General features: G+C 37.5%; 1 protein-coding gene across 7 annotated transcripts in view; it reads right to left on the reverse strand.

Annotated features, from left to right (window-relative positions):
• The window catches only part of ATP8A1 (ATPase phospholipid transporting 8A1), a 209,931-nt gene that overhangs the window by 108,967 nt on the left and 83,712 nt on the right, over positions 1–17,252 (reverse strand). For all 7 annotated transcript variants that reach the window (XM_036332572.1, XM_036332580.1, XM_036332553.1 and 4 more), the window contains 5 exons: positions 11,960–12,032; positions 9,257–9,362; positions 7,202–7,284; positions 2,107–2,156; positions 88–157 (listed from right to left, as the gene is read on the reverse strand). In XM_036332572.1, the coding sequence (XP_036188465.1) occupies positions 88–157; positions 2,107–2,156; positions 7,202–7,284; positions 9,257–9,362; positions 11,960–12,032 (382 nt within the window). The remainder of the gene's footprint in view (positions 1–87; positions 158–2,106; positions 2,157–7,201; positions 7,285–9,256; positions 9,363–11,959; positions 12,033–17,252) is intronic.

Here is a 17,252-nt window from a genome sequence, read left to right on the forward strand (position 1 = left end):
GTGTTACATTTCCACAGCAGAATGCTTAACATAGACATTATAAGCCATCATCAATCAAACCTGCAAAAGACAAAAATAAAAACTTACAGCTCCTTTGCAGTAGAGTCGTAACTTCCCGGATGGAGTGCGAACGATCACCGACATTCTTTTCCTGGTGCTGGAAGAAAAGGTTTTCCATAACGTGTCATCATCCTGAGAACACGCATCGCTATGTCTGTCATGCCTCATAAACTTTAATGGTCACACCGAAAAAATCAATGTGACCAAAATGTGACCACGTATACAAACCATCCCCTGGGTGTGCAGCTGGGTGCCTCGGAAAGTTCCTTTATGTTTTTCAAGGCCGTAGGGTACCATCCGCTGCCCCAGAGGGATAATTTACGAAACAGCTCCCTAGACACCTGCTGGAGTTAGTACCCACCAGGGTAGAGGAGCGCTCTGGTTCAATGTGTTCAGATTAAAGAACAACAACTACATTTAAGCTGGCATGTTTTAGGATGAACTGTATGTCACTAAAAACAGAAATGACAGTCTCTCCTCGCCACTGCACGGAATGGCTCAATCCAACACCTGCTTTTCAACCTTCCTCTGAGCTGACTTTGCAGCCGTTTCTCACACAGGTGACCAGGATCGCCCCGGAATCATCCTCTCCCGCTGGCTCCGTGCCATTATCCTCTGCTTCTCTAACCACCAAGCAGTCTCATGGCCAATTCCCCCCTTTTTCTAATCAACCCTTAAATTTGGAGTTACTCACGGCTCAATCCTCGGCCTTTCTTGTTTCCCTCATTCTCTATTTTATATCCAGCCGATCCAACTCATCTCCATGGCTTTGGGCACCATTGACAGGCCCACGAATACAGAGTTTCTATTTCGCCCACTGGCTTCTCTTTCATGCTCCCGGCCATCATACCCAGCTGCCTGCCTCGGACACCTCCATTTGTGTATCTCACGGGCATGTACAATTCCAACATGTCACCTGCCAAGTCTATTCCTATTGCTGTACCTGCCACCTGTGTAAACAGTACCTCTGTCTACCCAGCTATTCATGCCTGAGACTCTAATTCCTTCCTCCTTTCCCCTTCCACATCCAATCCATCCCAAAGTCCCCCTGACACTCCTCAAGGTACCTGGGTTCTATCAATTTCACTTTATTTTCACTACTATCAGCCTAATTTAAACCACCAATGTTTCTCAAGGAGCCTGTTTTAATACCACCTTATTCACCTTTTTCCCTTTCACCCTTAAGCATCCTGCAAAAGCCTAACCTCCCAACCTTGCTTTCTTTTTCTTCGTGGCACTAACCACTTAGCATAGGGCTTATAAGTGTATGCTAATAAACGAACATATCCACATGCTAATGGATAGGCTATTTATAAATATTTTATAGATATAATACAAGGGAGCGTAGGAAAAACAGCACTTTGCCCTGTGAATGGCGGTGAAACCTTTGAAGGCCCTTCTGTCTGTAGCTGAAGACTATTTGCCCCAAGAATGTACGTCAGCTGGGAAACGAACTAGGCATGTGGGAATAAAAAGCCTACAACCCAGATATATCACTGATGATAACAGAAGGCCTTCATTATATGACGTTAAGAAATGAAGTGAGTAGAATAATCTCATTGCTTTCTGCTCTTTCCCACTAGATAGTGACTGGTTTGATACCTAACAGAGACATGGATATGTTTTCCGGAATCCCAGAGACGGTTAGGTTTAATGAGCACATAATTAGAGTGGTGGGATCTTAACTCTGATTCATCTTCACTCCACATCAATCTTGGTCCCTCTAAGTACAACACTGTTTCCAGATCATTAGCCGCAAGACTCCTGGTCCTATACCCCACGGCTGTGATGCAGACAGTCACGCTGAAAAATAGTTTTACACTATCTTCAGGCATCCTATCTTGCAACATTCTGAAGGAAGCTGTTTCTGATTTATTTCCAGCTATGAAAATTAAACACTGCACCAAAGATTTTAATGTAATATTTTGTCTAAATAAGTTCAGTTAAAGAAAATAAAGCACACTTTCTTACTTATTTAAAAAGGGAAAAATAACAATAGATAGACGTTTATCTTATGCACACAAATCATAGAGCAGATGTTTTTACCTGGTGAACTCCAGGACATTGAGCAATTCATATCTTTCTTCTTGCCCCAGCTATAAAGAAAAGGAGTTTATGATTACATAAAGTTGGAAGTTTCTTTGCCTTCTTGGAAATAAACCTTAGTCATGAAATTTTAATGTAAAAAATCTCAACACCAACAAATCGTCCCTTTTGAAATATATCATCTTTTATTGAACTTACTTAATTTTAAGGTTAAGATGGAAGATTGAACATTGCCATTTTTTACTTATTGATAGATTTTGAGAGAGAGAGAGAGAGAGAGAGAGAGAAGAGAGAGAGAGAGAAACATTAAGTTGTTGTCCCACTTATTTATGCACTCATTGGTTGGTTCTTGTATGTGCCCTGACCATGGATTGAACCTGCAACCTTGGCATATTGGGACGATACTCTAGCCTGAACATTCACACTTAATTTCCATCCTTCCCAAAGCCCCACTAAAAGGAGAGTAAACACTTAAAGAGAAAAACACTTCTAATGGCAGGAAAAAAAAAAGACAATAGCACCAAAAATTTGAAAAGAGCTCAATGAGTGCTATCTTACTTAGCAGAAACAGGAAGGTCAAATGCCACATTAGCCACTCAAAAGCTGGGAACCAACCTGATTTGTACCACATCATCCTTCAAAGTCTATGGAAGTGAAATGCCAGACAGCTCTAGGACTATGAGGTAAAAGGAGGGGCCTAAAATAGGGAGGACTGGGTAGGAGCTACTTGAAAAGAAGCCCAAACACTGGCCCTTCCTGCACTGGCAGGAGACTGGGGTGAAAGAGGACCTTTCGTTTAGAAGTGGACGGGCACAGCTGAAGATAGGGCATTGCCATCCTGATACTGGATGCTGGGCCTTAATGCCCCGACCCACTCAACTCCCTACACTGTGCAGCCAGATCTTTCCAGGCAGAAATTGGAAGGTGACTCACTGGAAAATCCAACAAACCAAGAGAAGTCCTAGAGGTACAGCTATCACAATTCCCCAAACTAACCCTACGAGACCACCGTACCAGGAGGCTCATTGTTGACAAATACTCTTATGCTCAGAACTGCCACATCAGCTTTCACGTTCCTCATTCTTAACCATGAGGATCCCAAAGATTCATAGATGTCTACAGAAAGCTGTTAACACGGAACAAAGATACCCAAAACACACAGGCAAAGGCAATTTGGAGGAAAGAGAGTTCAAACGCAACACTGGATGTCGGCCCATGGAGAGCCAGGTTCTGGGTTTCCTGATGGGCATGGGCTGGGGCGGATGGGGAGGTGTGAGCAGGTCCTGATGCCTGGTCACTTGGTTTCAATACCAGATGGAAGTGGCTTGACATATGCTTCATAGGTGGCACTTTCTGTTCTGTCATCAGAATTATACTGCAGTGGCTTCCTGATGGCATGAAACTTGTTGCAGTCCTTTATACTCTTGAAAATCTTGCTGCCTTAGCAGTATATGCTGTTGCTTCTTCTTCTTCATATTATTATTATTATTATTACTAGAGGGCATGAAATTCATGCTTAGGTGGGTTTCCTAGGCCTGGCTGGCAATCAGGGCCAATCAGGTTCCCTGTCCCAGCCTGGGGCCTGCCAGCTAGGGGGAGGGGCCAACCGCCACTACAGCAAGTGGGCGGTGGGCTGATTGGGGCCTGTTGGCCGGGGGGAGGGACCAGAAGGTTGGCCGGCAGGCTCCATTGATGATTGGGGCCTGCAGGCTGGGGGCAGCTCCTGCATCTGGCCCCTGGTGGTCAGTGCACGTCATAATGACTGGTCGTTTCGTCATAATGGTTGCTTAGGCTTTTATATCTATAGATTATTATTATTATTATTAAATGTTCACCTGAGAACATTTTTCCATGGATTTTTTTTTTTAGAGAGAGTGGAAGGGATGGGGAGAGACAGAAACATTGATGTCAGAGAGACACATCGATTAGTTGCCTCCCACATGCCCCTGATCAAGGCCAAGCCTGCCACCAAGGTATGTGCCCTTGACCAGAATTGAGCCTGGGATCTTCAGTACGCGGATGGAGGCTCTATCCACTGAGCCAAACCAGCTATGGCCAGTATATGCTTTTTAATGGACCCATGAAGACAATGTTTGAAGCAGTAAGCTTGCTTATAACAATTCTTATCATTTTGTGATTAACATGTATGCCCTGTATGCTACTCTTTGGTGGTATTGGAGGAGATTGGCCTTACTGTTCTACATATTGCAGTTCTGGTCAAAGAGCTGGTATAGTCTACCATATACCATATATAAGGGATGCTGTAATTAAGTGCTGGTCATTTCTCCTAAGTAGAAAATGAGAAATTCTGAAAAAGAACATTTGAAAGTCAATGTTTAGTTATTGGTGAAGCATGCTTTCCCCAAAACAATTATCACAGCCAAAAACAACTGCAGTGACAGTTTAAGCTTTTATACTCTGGTGAAAACTATTGTTTAATTAAATTGTTATGCATGTAAATTTATTTTTTTATGTCTATTCTTTTTGTGAATTAAATAAAAACTTCACAGAACTATCATTATTCCTCTCAGAGAAATAACATAAGTATGACATGCATGAAACAAAAACAGCATACTACTAAAAAAGAAATATTGACAGGGCAAAAAAAATTTTTGGAAATCAAAAACATGATAGGGAAAATGAAAAAAAAAAATCAATAGACGGGCAAGAAGACAAAGTTGAGGAAAACTTCCAAGAAGCAGAACAAAAAGGCAAAGGCCTGAAAAGAAATAAAAGATTAGTTCAAGAATTCTAAAGAGAGCAGAGTAAAAAGAAGGAAGGAAAATGGAATCATTCAAGAAAATTTTTTAGAACTGAGGAATGGCCTATCAATCTACAAATGGAAAAGGGTCCAGTGCTCAGTAAAATGGGTTAAAATGTTCCCACTAAGGCATAGGATTGTGCAATTTCAAAACTCTTAGGACAAAGAAGATCCTACAATCTTCAGAGAGGGGGCGGGGGCAGGGCAAGTCACAAAATATGTGGAGTCACAATGGGTTCTGATTTCTCAACTAGGTGTGCTGGAAGCCAGAAGACAGTGAAGCAATCAAAATTCTTAAGGAAAATGATTTCCATCCTGAAATTCTATTTTCAGGCAGACTATCAACTATTAGGTACCATGGTAGTATAAAAAATGTTTAGATTTGAAAGGACTAAAAAAACAAATAATTCCCCTTGTATCGTTTCTTAAGAAGCCACTAAAGAATGTGTTCCACAACAAGGAAAGAGTAAACCAAGAACAAGGAGAATGGGCTTTAGGAAACAGGAGATCCAGCACAGACTAAAGGTAAGTAAAGGGAATACAGGACAGTGACCCCAGGGTGACAACTGTAAGACTGTGAACTGTCAGCCAGGACATCTGAGAGCCCTGCAAGGCAGGGGCTGGGCTTGCTGAGGGCTATCAGCACTGTGTCCTCTCCTTCCGTGACAACTTTTTAACCTGATGAAACTCACAGATCATGTGCCCCATCAAAACAAGGGAGTTCCCTGAGAGAGAAGACTTGAGATACAGGAAAAGTCCTAAACAGGAGAGAAATCTAAAGGAATGTCAAATGCCAGAGAAGCAGCCTTAGAGCTAAACTGGCCCAGACCAAGAGAATGGAGGACTTCAAGAAGGATGCCTCAAGAATGGATTAGCTAACGGGCAGGTTATCTGATAAAGGTGTGCTAAGAAGGTATAGAGACAATCAGCAATAGGTAGAAAGAAAAATAAGCAACTGAAAAATGTAGGCATTTAGCTTTAGGAAATAAAAGGAAACATTTTCGGGAAACAATTTTAGGTGAAACAAAATTAAAACAAGAAAATATTGACTATAGCAATGGTCAGCTATGAATATCACTACAGGTGTAATAATATAAACACTAATTGATGAGTTATAATGATATAATTTATATACAATAACGTACATATTCCTTAAATGTATAGTTCAATGAAATTCATATAGTTTGACAAAGGCATACTTGGTGTAATCACCCCCTCAAACAAGATACTGAATATTCTCATCACCCCATAAATTCCTTTGTGCCCTTTTCCAATCTCCTCCCTGACTCCGAGGCAACCACTGATCTGAATTCTATCACCACAAATCACTTTTGCCTGATTTTGAGCTGCATATAAATGAAACTAAAGAGTATGCACTCCTTTGTGCCTGATTTTTTCTCAACGTAATGATTTTGAGATTTATCTATGCTATTGATGAATCATTAATTCATTCCTTTTTATTGTTTAGATAGCCTATTGTATTAGCATATCATAATCCGTTTATCCATTGTCCTACTGATGGACATTTGGTTTGTTTCCAGTTTTTGGCTACCATGAATAAAGCTGCGAAGAACATTCCATTAGACATCGTTTTGTGGACATAGCTTTCATTTTTCCTGGGTAACTATGAGAACAAGTTCTGCGTTAGGTGCAAGTTTACTTGTATTAGAAAACTCTAAAAGGTTTTCCAAAGGGATTGCATCATATTGTGAGTCTACTAGCAATATCTGGGTGCTCCACTTCCTCTATATTCTCATTAACATTTGGTGCAATGGTTTTTATTTTAGCCCTTTTGGTGATATGCAGTGGCATCTCATTGTAATTTTAATTTGCTACTGATCAAGCCTTATCTTATCTTTTTGTGATTAACATGTATACCCTGTATGCTACTCTGTGGTAGTCCCTAATGACTAACAATACTTTTTCATGGGCCACTGATACATCTTCTTTTAAGAAATGTTTTAAGTCTTTTGGCCATTTAATAAACTGGGTCTGATTACTTCTTTAACCAAAAATTGTAATACAAATATAATAATACTGGGAAGATATGGTGAGTCAGAAGAGCTAAATCCTCACTTAACATAATAAAACAGAAAGTCAATAGACATGTATAATATTGAAGAAATTATATCAATCACAGGTATCATTAATCACATACACTCTTTGAAAATATGAGATGTATAAATGCCTGAAGAAAGAGATAAAGTAACAGAAGGTGGTTGCCTCTAGAGTAGGGAACCTCTATTTTAAAACAAGCCGTTTGGTATTATTTTATCTTTAAAGTTATACATGGTTTACTTTGATGAAAAAAAGACTTAAAAATAAATAACTTACTGAATTTATAATCACTGAGTCAGGTGTTCTTCCAGTGAAAACAAAATTCAATTGCTTGGCTGCTCTGACCAAGGCTCCCTCATCTGTTTTGGGAAAATAGGTGAAAGCAAATACATGGTGATATGAAAATTATTCCCAGGACAAGAGAAATACATCACTGTAATATACTTTGCTGTTTAATTTTTTTTAAAATATATTTTATTGATTTTTTACAGAGAGGAAGGGAGAGAGATAGAGAGTTAGAAACATCGATGAGAGAGAAACATCGATCAGCTGCCTCCTGCACATCTCCCACTGGGGATGTGCCCGCAACCCTGGTACATGCCCTTGACCAGAATCGAACCTGGGACCTTTCTGTCCGCAGACCGAGGCTCTATCCACTGAGCCAAACCGGTTTCGGCTGCTGTTTAATTTTTAAAGTAATATATATTGTATTGATTTCAGAGAGGAAGAGAGAGGGGGAGAGAGAGAGAAACATCAATGATGAGAATCATTGATTGGCTGCCTCCTGCACGCCCCCCACTGGGGACTGAGTCCACAACATGGGCATGTGCCCTGACCGGGAATCGAACCGTGACCTCCTGGTTCATAAGTTGACGCTCAACCACCGAGCCACCTCAGCTGGGTGCTGTTTAATTTTTAAAGCATTAAAATTCTTCTTATTCTGGCTCCTGTTATGCAATCTATTTACTTTAACATTATATAACAATGCCAAAGGAATGAATATAATAATCTGAGATAAGTATAAACCCAGAGTCCTGTTTTTGGACATTAAGACTCAGTCTTTTTTTATTTATTTATTTTATTTTTTAAAATATATTTTATTGATTTTTTACAGAGAGGAAGGGAGACAGATAGAGAGTTAGAAACATCGATGAGAGAGAAACATCAATCAGCTGCCTCCTGCACATCTCCCACTGGGGATGTGCCCACAACCCAGGTACATGCCCTTGACCAGAATCGAACCTGGGACCCCTCAGTCCGCAGGCAGATGCTCTATCCACTGAGCCAAACCGGTTTCGGCAAGACTCAGTCTTATTTGTAAACAAGAATGAAAATGTACATGTACCTCTTGGTCTAGCAAATTTTCTAGAAAAACCTTTCTCAAAATGAATGACACAAAACTGCCTTCTTACATTTTAAGTTTTTCCTCCTATAACATTGATTGTAGAAAAACTAATGCTACTAATTGAAAATTTGACTTAAATGAATATTAATGAATGGATGCTTGATTTTTTCATATATTAGTTATTGTCATCACCATGCTACCTTAAAACTTCTTGTTGCTGAGGGTAGGTGTGGGGTAAGAGAATGTTCACGTAGTTTCTATCCCAACAATGTGAGATGTAACATTTCTTACACTTAGAAGGAATTGAGTACACTCTACTAGGTTATAGCTACTGGTTTAGAATACAGTTTAAAATACTTTTAACAAAGTTCCCCAAAATGTGTTCCTTCTTTCCTAAAACCTTATAATAATTGAATTGACTATTTACTCAAATTTACATTGAAAATAGGTCTAAAATTAAACTCAAGAATTAACTGTGCTACTACATTATTTTATGGAATCCCTTCAAATGTGTAAATCATCCTCATCCAAATAAATACACAATAATTTATTATCGATTATCATTCCCCAAAGAGGGAAGCAAAGTTGGTGTTCTAAAATGCAGACTATTTAGGCAAACAGATCTTCCTTTTCTGTCTGCTTATGTGCAAAAACAGTTTTTGACTAAGTTTTTTTTGAAAAGAAGGGAGAATTACTATATGTATATAAAAGAATACTTTCGCTTATTTGAGTTTTGTTATTCAAATTTCTGTATGTTATGTCATCTACCAAAATTATATAAACAAAGTTTTATATTTTAACATATAGATATATTTAATTCCAAGAGCCAAGGTTTGTCTAATTAGTAAATGATTTTTTTTTATCTAAAAAACATAAGTTGGTTATTTTAATTTTTCAAATTAAATTGATTTTTTTCTTGACAATCTCAAATTTCAGAATAATTTTCCACTGGAAAAAAAAATACATCACAATTACGTCATTTGTACCTGGAGATGCTGCTTGATAAATAAGCTTGTCGCCTTCTCGCTCTGGTACTGCTGTGTGACAGACTGCCATCATGGTGAGAAATTCACAGATTACAGGTGCAGTTGGCTGTAAGAAATAAAGCTACATTAGACCTTCTCACTTAAACATTCTGACACTCATGACAGCAATATTCCTTCATGCCCATCTATTAAGAGTGTAGCTATTAAATATCGAAGGTATGAGGTTATAGCTAACTAAGAAGACAACATTACTATGAAGAAAAAATATTTTTAACTAAAATCATTCATTCTTGTATTCTCTCATTCATTTTTAAACATTTATACAAGACAACTCTGTGTTGTCAAATAGAAAGAGTACAGTGAAAAAAGTGGATATGGTCAAATACTGGGCTTAGAAGACAGAAGAGAAAGTCTAAAATGTTCTTGATCTGGTTCTAACTCCTGACCATATTTAATTTTTTTCTTTCTTTTTTTCTTTTTTTTTTTTACAGAGAGAGGAAGGGAGAGGGAGAGAGAGAGATAGAAACATTGATGAGAGAGAAACATCATCGATCAGCTGCCTCCTGCACGCCCCACACTGGGGATTGATTCCACAACTCAGGCATGTGCCCTGACCGGGAATCGAACCAGAGACCTCTTGGTTCATAGGTCAGTGCTCAACCACCGAGCCACACTGGCCGGGCCCTGACCAGATTTAAATTTTAGGCCTCTCATCTGACTGTGGTTCACTATTTTAGGTTTGGGTGATGATGGCAGGGGATTCCTCTGTAATTCCTTGTCCTCCCTCTCTCCAAAACTGGCAACCTTAACTGACAGTTTTTTCCAAATAAAGAAATGACTGAGCAGTTCCTATGTACAATGGACTCGTGTGACCCAAGGAAGACATGAAAGTGAATCCTTTCTGCAAGGAGCTTCGTTTGTAGGAGAAAAGAAGCCAGATCTCACATCAAACATCTGCCTGTCTGGCTCTTGATGAAGAAAAATGTCATTCAAATTAATAAAAAAAAAATATTTCTCTATGCTGTTGGACAAAGAATAAAAGAAAACAGCCCGGCCAGTGTTGCTCAGTGGTTGATCATCGATCCATGCACCAGGAGGTCACTGGTTTCATTCCTGGTCAGGGCACATACTCTGGTTGTGGGCTGGGTCCCCAGCAGGGGGCGTGCAGGAGGCAGCCATTGATGTTTTTCTCTCATTGATGTTTCTATCTCTCACCCTCACCTTTACTCTCTCTCTCAAATCAATAAAAACATATTAAAAAAAATAGAAAACAAAAAGGAAGTGAAGTGATTGAAAAACTAAATCAAATTATTATTTGAGAAAACTGTGTTCAAGTGACAATAGACAGAAGACACATGGTCCCTGCCCTGTGAAGCTTCGACTTGCGGGGAGAACAGAACACAGATAAACATACATGTGTAACCTATTTATAGAGTGAAAAGGGCTACAAAGAAGAGAACGTGCAAATACATGTAATGTGATTGGGGTGAGTTTGCGGTTGTTCTGAAGATAACGCGATATTTAAGCCGGTGAGGTTGTAGCTTCATGAGAAACTGAGCAGAGAGTTTTCCATCAAACAGGAACCTAATATGACTGAAAAGACCCCAAGGAAGGAAATAATGAAGTGCGTTCGAGAACCTAAAGGCAAACTAGCGGGGCCTGGGGAAAAAGAAGGGACGAGCGGCTCCGAGTGAGGTTGGGACAGGCAGGCCCCGATCGCGGAACTCGGAGTCGTGAAGAGGGAAAGCAGACAATGGTTTTGCGCAGGGAAGCGGTGGGACTGATTTCCGCTTGCATCACGGCAGCTGTCTTGTGCAACCGAAACTGGAAGAAGTGAAAGGAAACCAGGGAGAATGGTTAGGAGGCATTCCAGTGATTCACACAGGGGATGCTGGAAGTCTGGCCTCGGAGTGAACGAGAGAATAAAGACGACATTTGAGACATATTCGTAAGTCAGAATTGACAAGGACTCGGTGACTCCATTGATTGGAGATGGAGGGACAAGGAAGTATCAAAAGCAACCCTAACGTTCCTAGAAAGAAAATTAAGTCAGGCCGTGGTGTAAGTTACTGAACCTGAGGGCACTGGAGGGAAGAGGAGGTCTAGGTCTAGGTTTTGTGGGTCCTGAAGTAATATTCTGTTGCAGGCTCTCTTAAGAAAAAAGGATATAAAAATAGCCATACAAACACATTACAAGAGCTCCATCCGGAGGCACAGGTGGTAGGTTCACCCGTTCGTCAGAGGGAGCATGTTGTGCACATATTGAAGCAACTGTGAGAAAAAGTTCTGGGGTTTAAACTCCAGGAAACCCTACCACCTACTCTGATGAAATTTTAGTGCCCATGACTTGATAAAGATGTCCATAGTTCTTAATGTATATATATTTGGCACTGGCCTATCATTTTGAGCAGGTAATTCATTTCTACAGATATTTTGAAATTGTTAATAGTGAGTTCTTTCAAACAAAGAGGGTTCTAATATTATTTAACATAAGACTTTGTTACAAGATAGAATACTGATAATGATAATAGTAAAACTAAATATCTAATAACCATGTTGGCCAAGTTTAAAAAACTAGCAACAGATTTCAAAATTTATTAAAAATAATCACAAAACTTAATACATAAACAGGGAAGATAATTCAGGAAAATGTTCATTAGTTTTCACTCACTAATTAAAATATAATGATTTTATATCACTTACATGATTATTTTGGAGATTTTCCAGCAATGATGAATCATTAAATGTTTTTTCGTCTCCAAACTGTGAGCTCTGCCTACAGGGGGAAAAGAAGGAGCAAACCTGGTTTAATTATAGCAGCTCACTGAAATATTTGTAACTTTTTAAATAAATAACTATGCCTGCAAACCTTTAATAAATATAATTTAGAGTGCATTAATGAATACAGCATCACAAATTTCATGAATAAATCAGAAAATATAATCAAGCATTGTGAAATATGACAGACTTTCGTAGCATAAAGAAAATAGTATTTTATAGTTAATTTTCCTGGAGTGAAATTATATTGTAGCCAGTGAAGTTTTAAAATTTTAATTTAAAAAATGTAACAAAGCTGCTAAAACACCAGGAATTGAATTTCTTCTACTTCTATAATTTTTTTCAAGTTTTAAGAATTCTGAGATAAAGTTATTATTTAAAACAATACTGATGAATACTTTTACCATAGCCTATGAGAAATCTTTATTTGTAGTAATTAACACTACACGATTATCATATGCAATATAAAAATATGAATAAACTACATATTTTATCATCACTAACAAATATCTGACATGCTTCCATACATATCACATGTGTTCTGTATATTGAGGAGAAAAATCACAAAGGTGTATGGGATTCTTTTGTGCTTGACTACCTTCAGGTCAGCAAACACATTATGCACGTCAGAAGAAACAAACGGAGTCAGAATGGCCTCTGTAATCTAGCTATTATTAATCTTGGCAATGAAATTTAATATAGAACTGTGGAAATTCAAAAGAACAAGGACCATTTAGTTGGGAATGTCAAACCTAAAGGGTATACTTTGCAATGTTCAGTGAAAATATATAGATCTAAGCTTGTATACACTGAAGAAAATTTCAGAATTAGTTCACTGAGGAAAAAAATATGTTCAATATTAAATGACTGTAAACCAGAAAGTTTTAAATCACAATCTTTATAGGTTTCAAAGAGCATTATCTATGTTAATGTGCCAAGTAGCAAGAGTTTCATAATTTTAAAGCCAGCAGTTTAAAAGGGAAAATCATTGAAGAAAAAAGAATTTAAATAACTGAACATACACAATACCCCATGAAACATATTTTTCCCCAAACCAAAAGAGGATGTTAGAACATTTATAATGAAATACATCTATATTTACATATAGTATTTGATCTATTAATTCTCAAAATTATAATACAACTTTATTAACATGTAGTAGGTTAGAATTCTCAACACATCCCTGGAAAGCAGACTCAACACATTATTATAATTATTATTATTCCTCCTCCTCTAGTTTTAAATATGGAGAGAAAAATCCAAGAACTTTTAAATGACTTATTAACAGGGAGACAGAAAAATATAACACACATTTCTATTCCAAGTAGTATCATTTCTTAAAAATAGTTTATTATTTGGGGTTCCATAAAATCTTCCTATTATTAAACAATTCATGAATTGTTCCTAGTTATACGTTCCCACTTACTTGTTAGATAAATTGAATTGTCAAGGAACATTCACAGTAACACCTTGCATATGGAGGTCTGCTTTGTTTTCAAAGAATTCCAGACTGAAAGCCTTTGTAAATCTGAAGATTTGTCTTGTTAACCCTTCGTACGCCATTAGCGTCTACGGAGTGTGGGGATGGTTTCCGTTTTGGACGCATGGCAGTTAACTGGTTAATCTCACTAGTAATTCTTTCATCTTATAAATCACAGCCAACATAACTGATATAACTTTCATATGTATTTACAACAAATAACACCAGATACGCAATTGAAATATTCACATGGACACATCACGACTTCCATTCACCAATGAAGGCTTCACCATGGATAATGCTCCATAAGAACTCTTTCAGAAAGTGGCTTCCTTTCCAAGACCATAAAAACATAAACAACTCATCTGCTAATCACATGGCCTGGGTGGGTAATTCACCACCGCTCTCCAAAATCTTACACAGCATTCACTTTTAGTAAACGTAAACAGATAAAACTAAGAAGTGCATGTCACTTCAAAATAATAACCAACTGCATTATAAATACAAGTAATACTTTAAACAGTAAATTGACAAAACTACATGAATTTGCAAACTGCTGACAAATAAAAATGCAAGTCAATATCAACGTTTTGTTAAATTTTTCCATAGAAATTTTCAAGTGGCACTTTTCTCACCAGGAGACAAAGAAATAATGGTGTTTTGCAAGAAGCAATAAGAGAGGGAGTGGAACTCTAAGGTAAGACAACATGAGCAGGTAGCCCACAACATCACATAACTGGTAGCTTCTTGCAGCCTGATTTAAAAGCTATTATACCTTATAAATAATTATTTCCTGTTCATACAAAAATGAAGAGTCCTCAGAGCAATAAAAGTTAACAGAAAACTCAGAAGGCATATGGCTTAATTGGTATTAGCTATTTTCATATATGACAGTATGGATTATGACATTTTTAAAAATTCATGTTGACAAGAAAGTCATCAGAAAAAAAAGAGTTGGATCTACATTTTTCACCTTGAACTAAAATAAACTTCAGATGGATGAAAAATCTAAGTACCAAAGATGCCCTAACCAGTCTGGCTCAGTGGATAGAGCATCGGCCTGCAGACTCAAGGGTCCCAAGTTCGATTCCAGTCAAGGCATGTACCTCAGTTGCGGGCACATCCCCAGTAGGGGGTGTGCAGAGATCGATGTATCTCTCTCATCGATGTTTCTAACTCTCTATCCCTCTCCCTTCCTCTCTGTAAAAAATCAATAAAATATATTTTAAAAAAGTACCAAGGAATGGAATAATTTTTTTAAAAAAAGTAGAAAATGCCTAAGTTCAGAAAACAAAAACAGATAAATCTTACTGCATAAAACTAAAACATTTTTGCGGAGCAAAAACTACTGCAAAGTCCAAAGCCAAAAACGACAAACTGGGAAAACTTCTTTCCAACTCATGTATGGAAGGCTTATTTTCATAAATGAAAGAACTCAGAAATCAATAAGAAAAAGATCAACAATACAATGGAACAATAAGCAAAGGATACAAACACAGTTCATACAGAAGAAAATATAATTGGCTTCAAGTATATTTTAAGTTCAGCCTTTAAATATAATGAGAGAAAAGAAATTTAAATTTGACAGAAATAAAAGTTTGACAACCCCGTGCCATCGTGATTATGGAAAAAGTTAAATCATGTCTCATCGGTGAGAATGGAAATTAGTTCAACTTCAATAAGGCAAATGGGCAATTTCTATCAACATTTAAAATGCATGTACCCTTTGATCTGGTCATTCCAGTTCTGGGAATTTATACTAATAATCTTCCTGGAGCAAAATGTTGCATGTATTCATTTTTTCTTTGCAGCACATTTTTAATAGCAAAGGATTAGAAATAACCCAAGTTCCATCAGGGATGTTGTTTTAAAAAACGTGGTATATCCACATAATAGAATACTATACAAAAAATGGGTAGCTATTCATGGAATATGGACAAATCTCAAGGATGCACAGTCAAAAGAAAAGCTGGTAAAATACTGTGCAGTATGCTCACTCTCTATCAAAATATGAGAAAAATATACATGCTTGTATAGATCTGGAAGAATACAGCTAAAATTGGTTACACTGGCACCTTCAGGAGGGGAAATGGAGAGCTCCAAGACAGGGAAGGGAGGAAAACCTCTCCCTCTTCACACCCTTAGAATTTGTAACATGTTAAAACATGATGAACTTAAAACATAAATCAAATTTAAATTAAAAAAAACAAGAACAAAATCTATGACAGCCACCTGAAGTATATACACAGCCCACATGTAAACTAAATGTGTACATTATACACCTGCACATGTTACACACATGCACACACAGGAAGACAAAAGGCCGTGTGATTGTAAAGCATTTTTTAAAATGGATGTGTACCTCCTGCTTTTGAATGGTGCTATTGGTTCCAAATCAAAAATCCTTAAAAGAAGGTTTAATTTTTAGAAATAAATTTGTTATTCAGAGTCAGGTCCAGTAAAGTTCAAGACTATAAGCAAACAATTGAATCCAATAATATTTTTGCTGGCCATTGGTTTTAACCAAAGTAATGAGGCCTACTTTTCCACGTGACTCATAGAATTTCCCAAGGCAGTGATAAAAGAGGAGCTCCAAGACATCCTCTGAAACAGCTGCCTCACTGGAATAAATAAACTACCTGTCAAATTGAAGTCTAACACTAACTTGGTTGCATTATATCTCATTATGATGAAGTCACTCCCGGGAGAATGTTTCAGTGAGCCTAGCAAAATAAAGCAATACCACTCATCCCAGACATAATTATATACAGAATGAAATGAGGAAATAAAGGAGACCAGACACTACCCCATGATATTATGATAATTCCAAAAATCACAGTGAAATGACTAAGCTTTAAGGTAACTTTTCTGGAGAATTACCCTCACTGGCATTAACTTAAAAATTACTAGAAAGAATAATATGGTGCTGTATTAAATAGTTAAGAAAAAATAAATATGTTATCTGAAATTTACTTCAAAATAATAGTGAAAGATATAGATTAACTGAAATTGGTAGTGAGTGCTTATTACTGAAGTAAGTAGATGAGTACTTTATTCCTACGCTTGAATTTTTCCACAATAAGCACTAGAAAAAATGGATATGGGAATATATAGCTTTGGAAAATATCCATATCTTAGGGTTACATGAATGTTGAGAATAAGCAGATTATTTTTTCCTCCAATGGTAGATTTTTTATAGAAAGAATCTGTAAGGTTATATGATAGCTTATGGTAGTTGGCAATAACAACAAAACCACACTAATTTTGAAGTAAGTGGCTAGTGGTTAGGCAATGATTTTCTCTCTCTAAACTATTTATATTAATATATTTAAGCAAGCAGAGCTTCAGCCATCATCCAATTATCTTTAATGAAAGGGTTACTACATTCTAGGTTTGCCTTTAAATTCAACTAAATGGAAAATAATCTACACACACTTAAGTGTTAAATATTATGTGTTTTTTTAACTAGACATTTTTGTGGTAAATACAGTAGGGCAGTAAAATGCATACAGACCACAGGTTTTATCCATGGAATTCAATGAGCTTCACATTGAAAAGTGAAGCTGCTGACAGATAGGAATGAACTTTCAGATTCTGGATTTATGCAGTCATCACACTCTAGCTTTCCCCTGCAGACCAGCCATATGAAGACGTGGTCAGGTGCCTGGAGCGCAGGATTCAACCAGGATCACACTTTTGATATTGGTGTCACTGGCAACATGAAACCAATCGGATGAG

Source organism: Myotis myotis, unplaced genomic scaffold, assembly GCF_014108235.1.
Source record: "Myotis myotis isolate mMyoMyo1 unplaced genomic scaffold, mMyoMyo1.p scaffold_m19_p_1, whole genome shotgun sequence".
Taxonomy (NCBI): Eukaryota; Metazoa; Chordata; class Mammalia; order Chiroptera; family Vespertilionidae; genus Myotis; species Myotis myotis.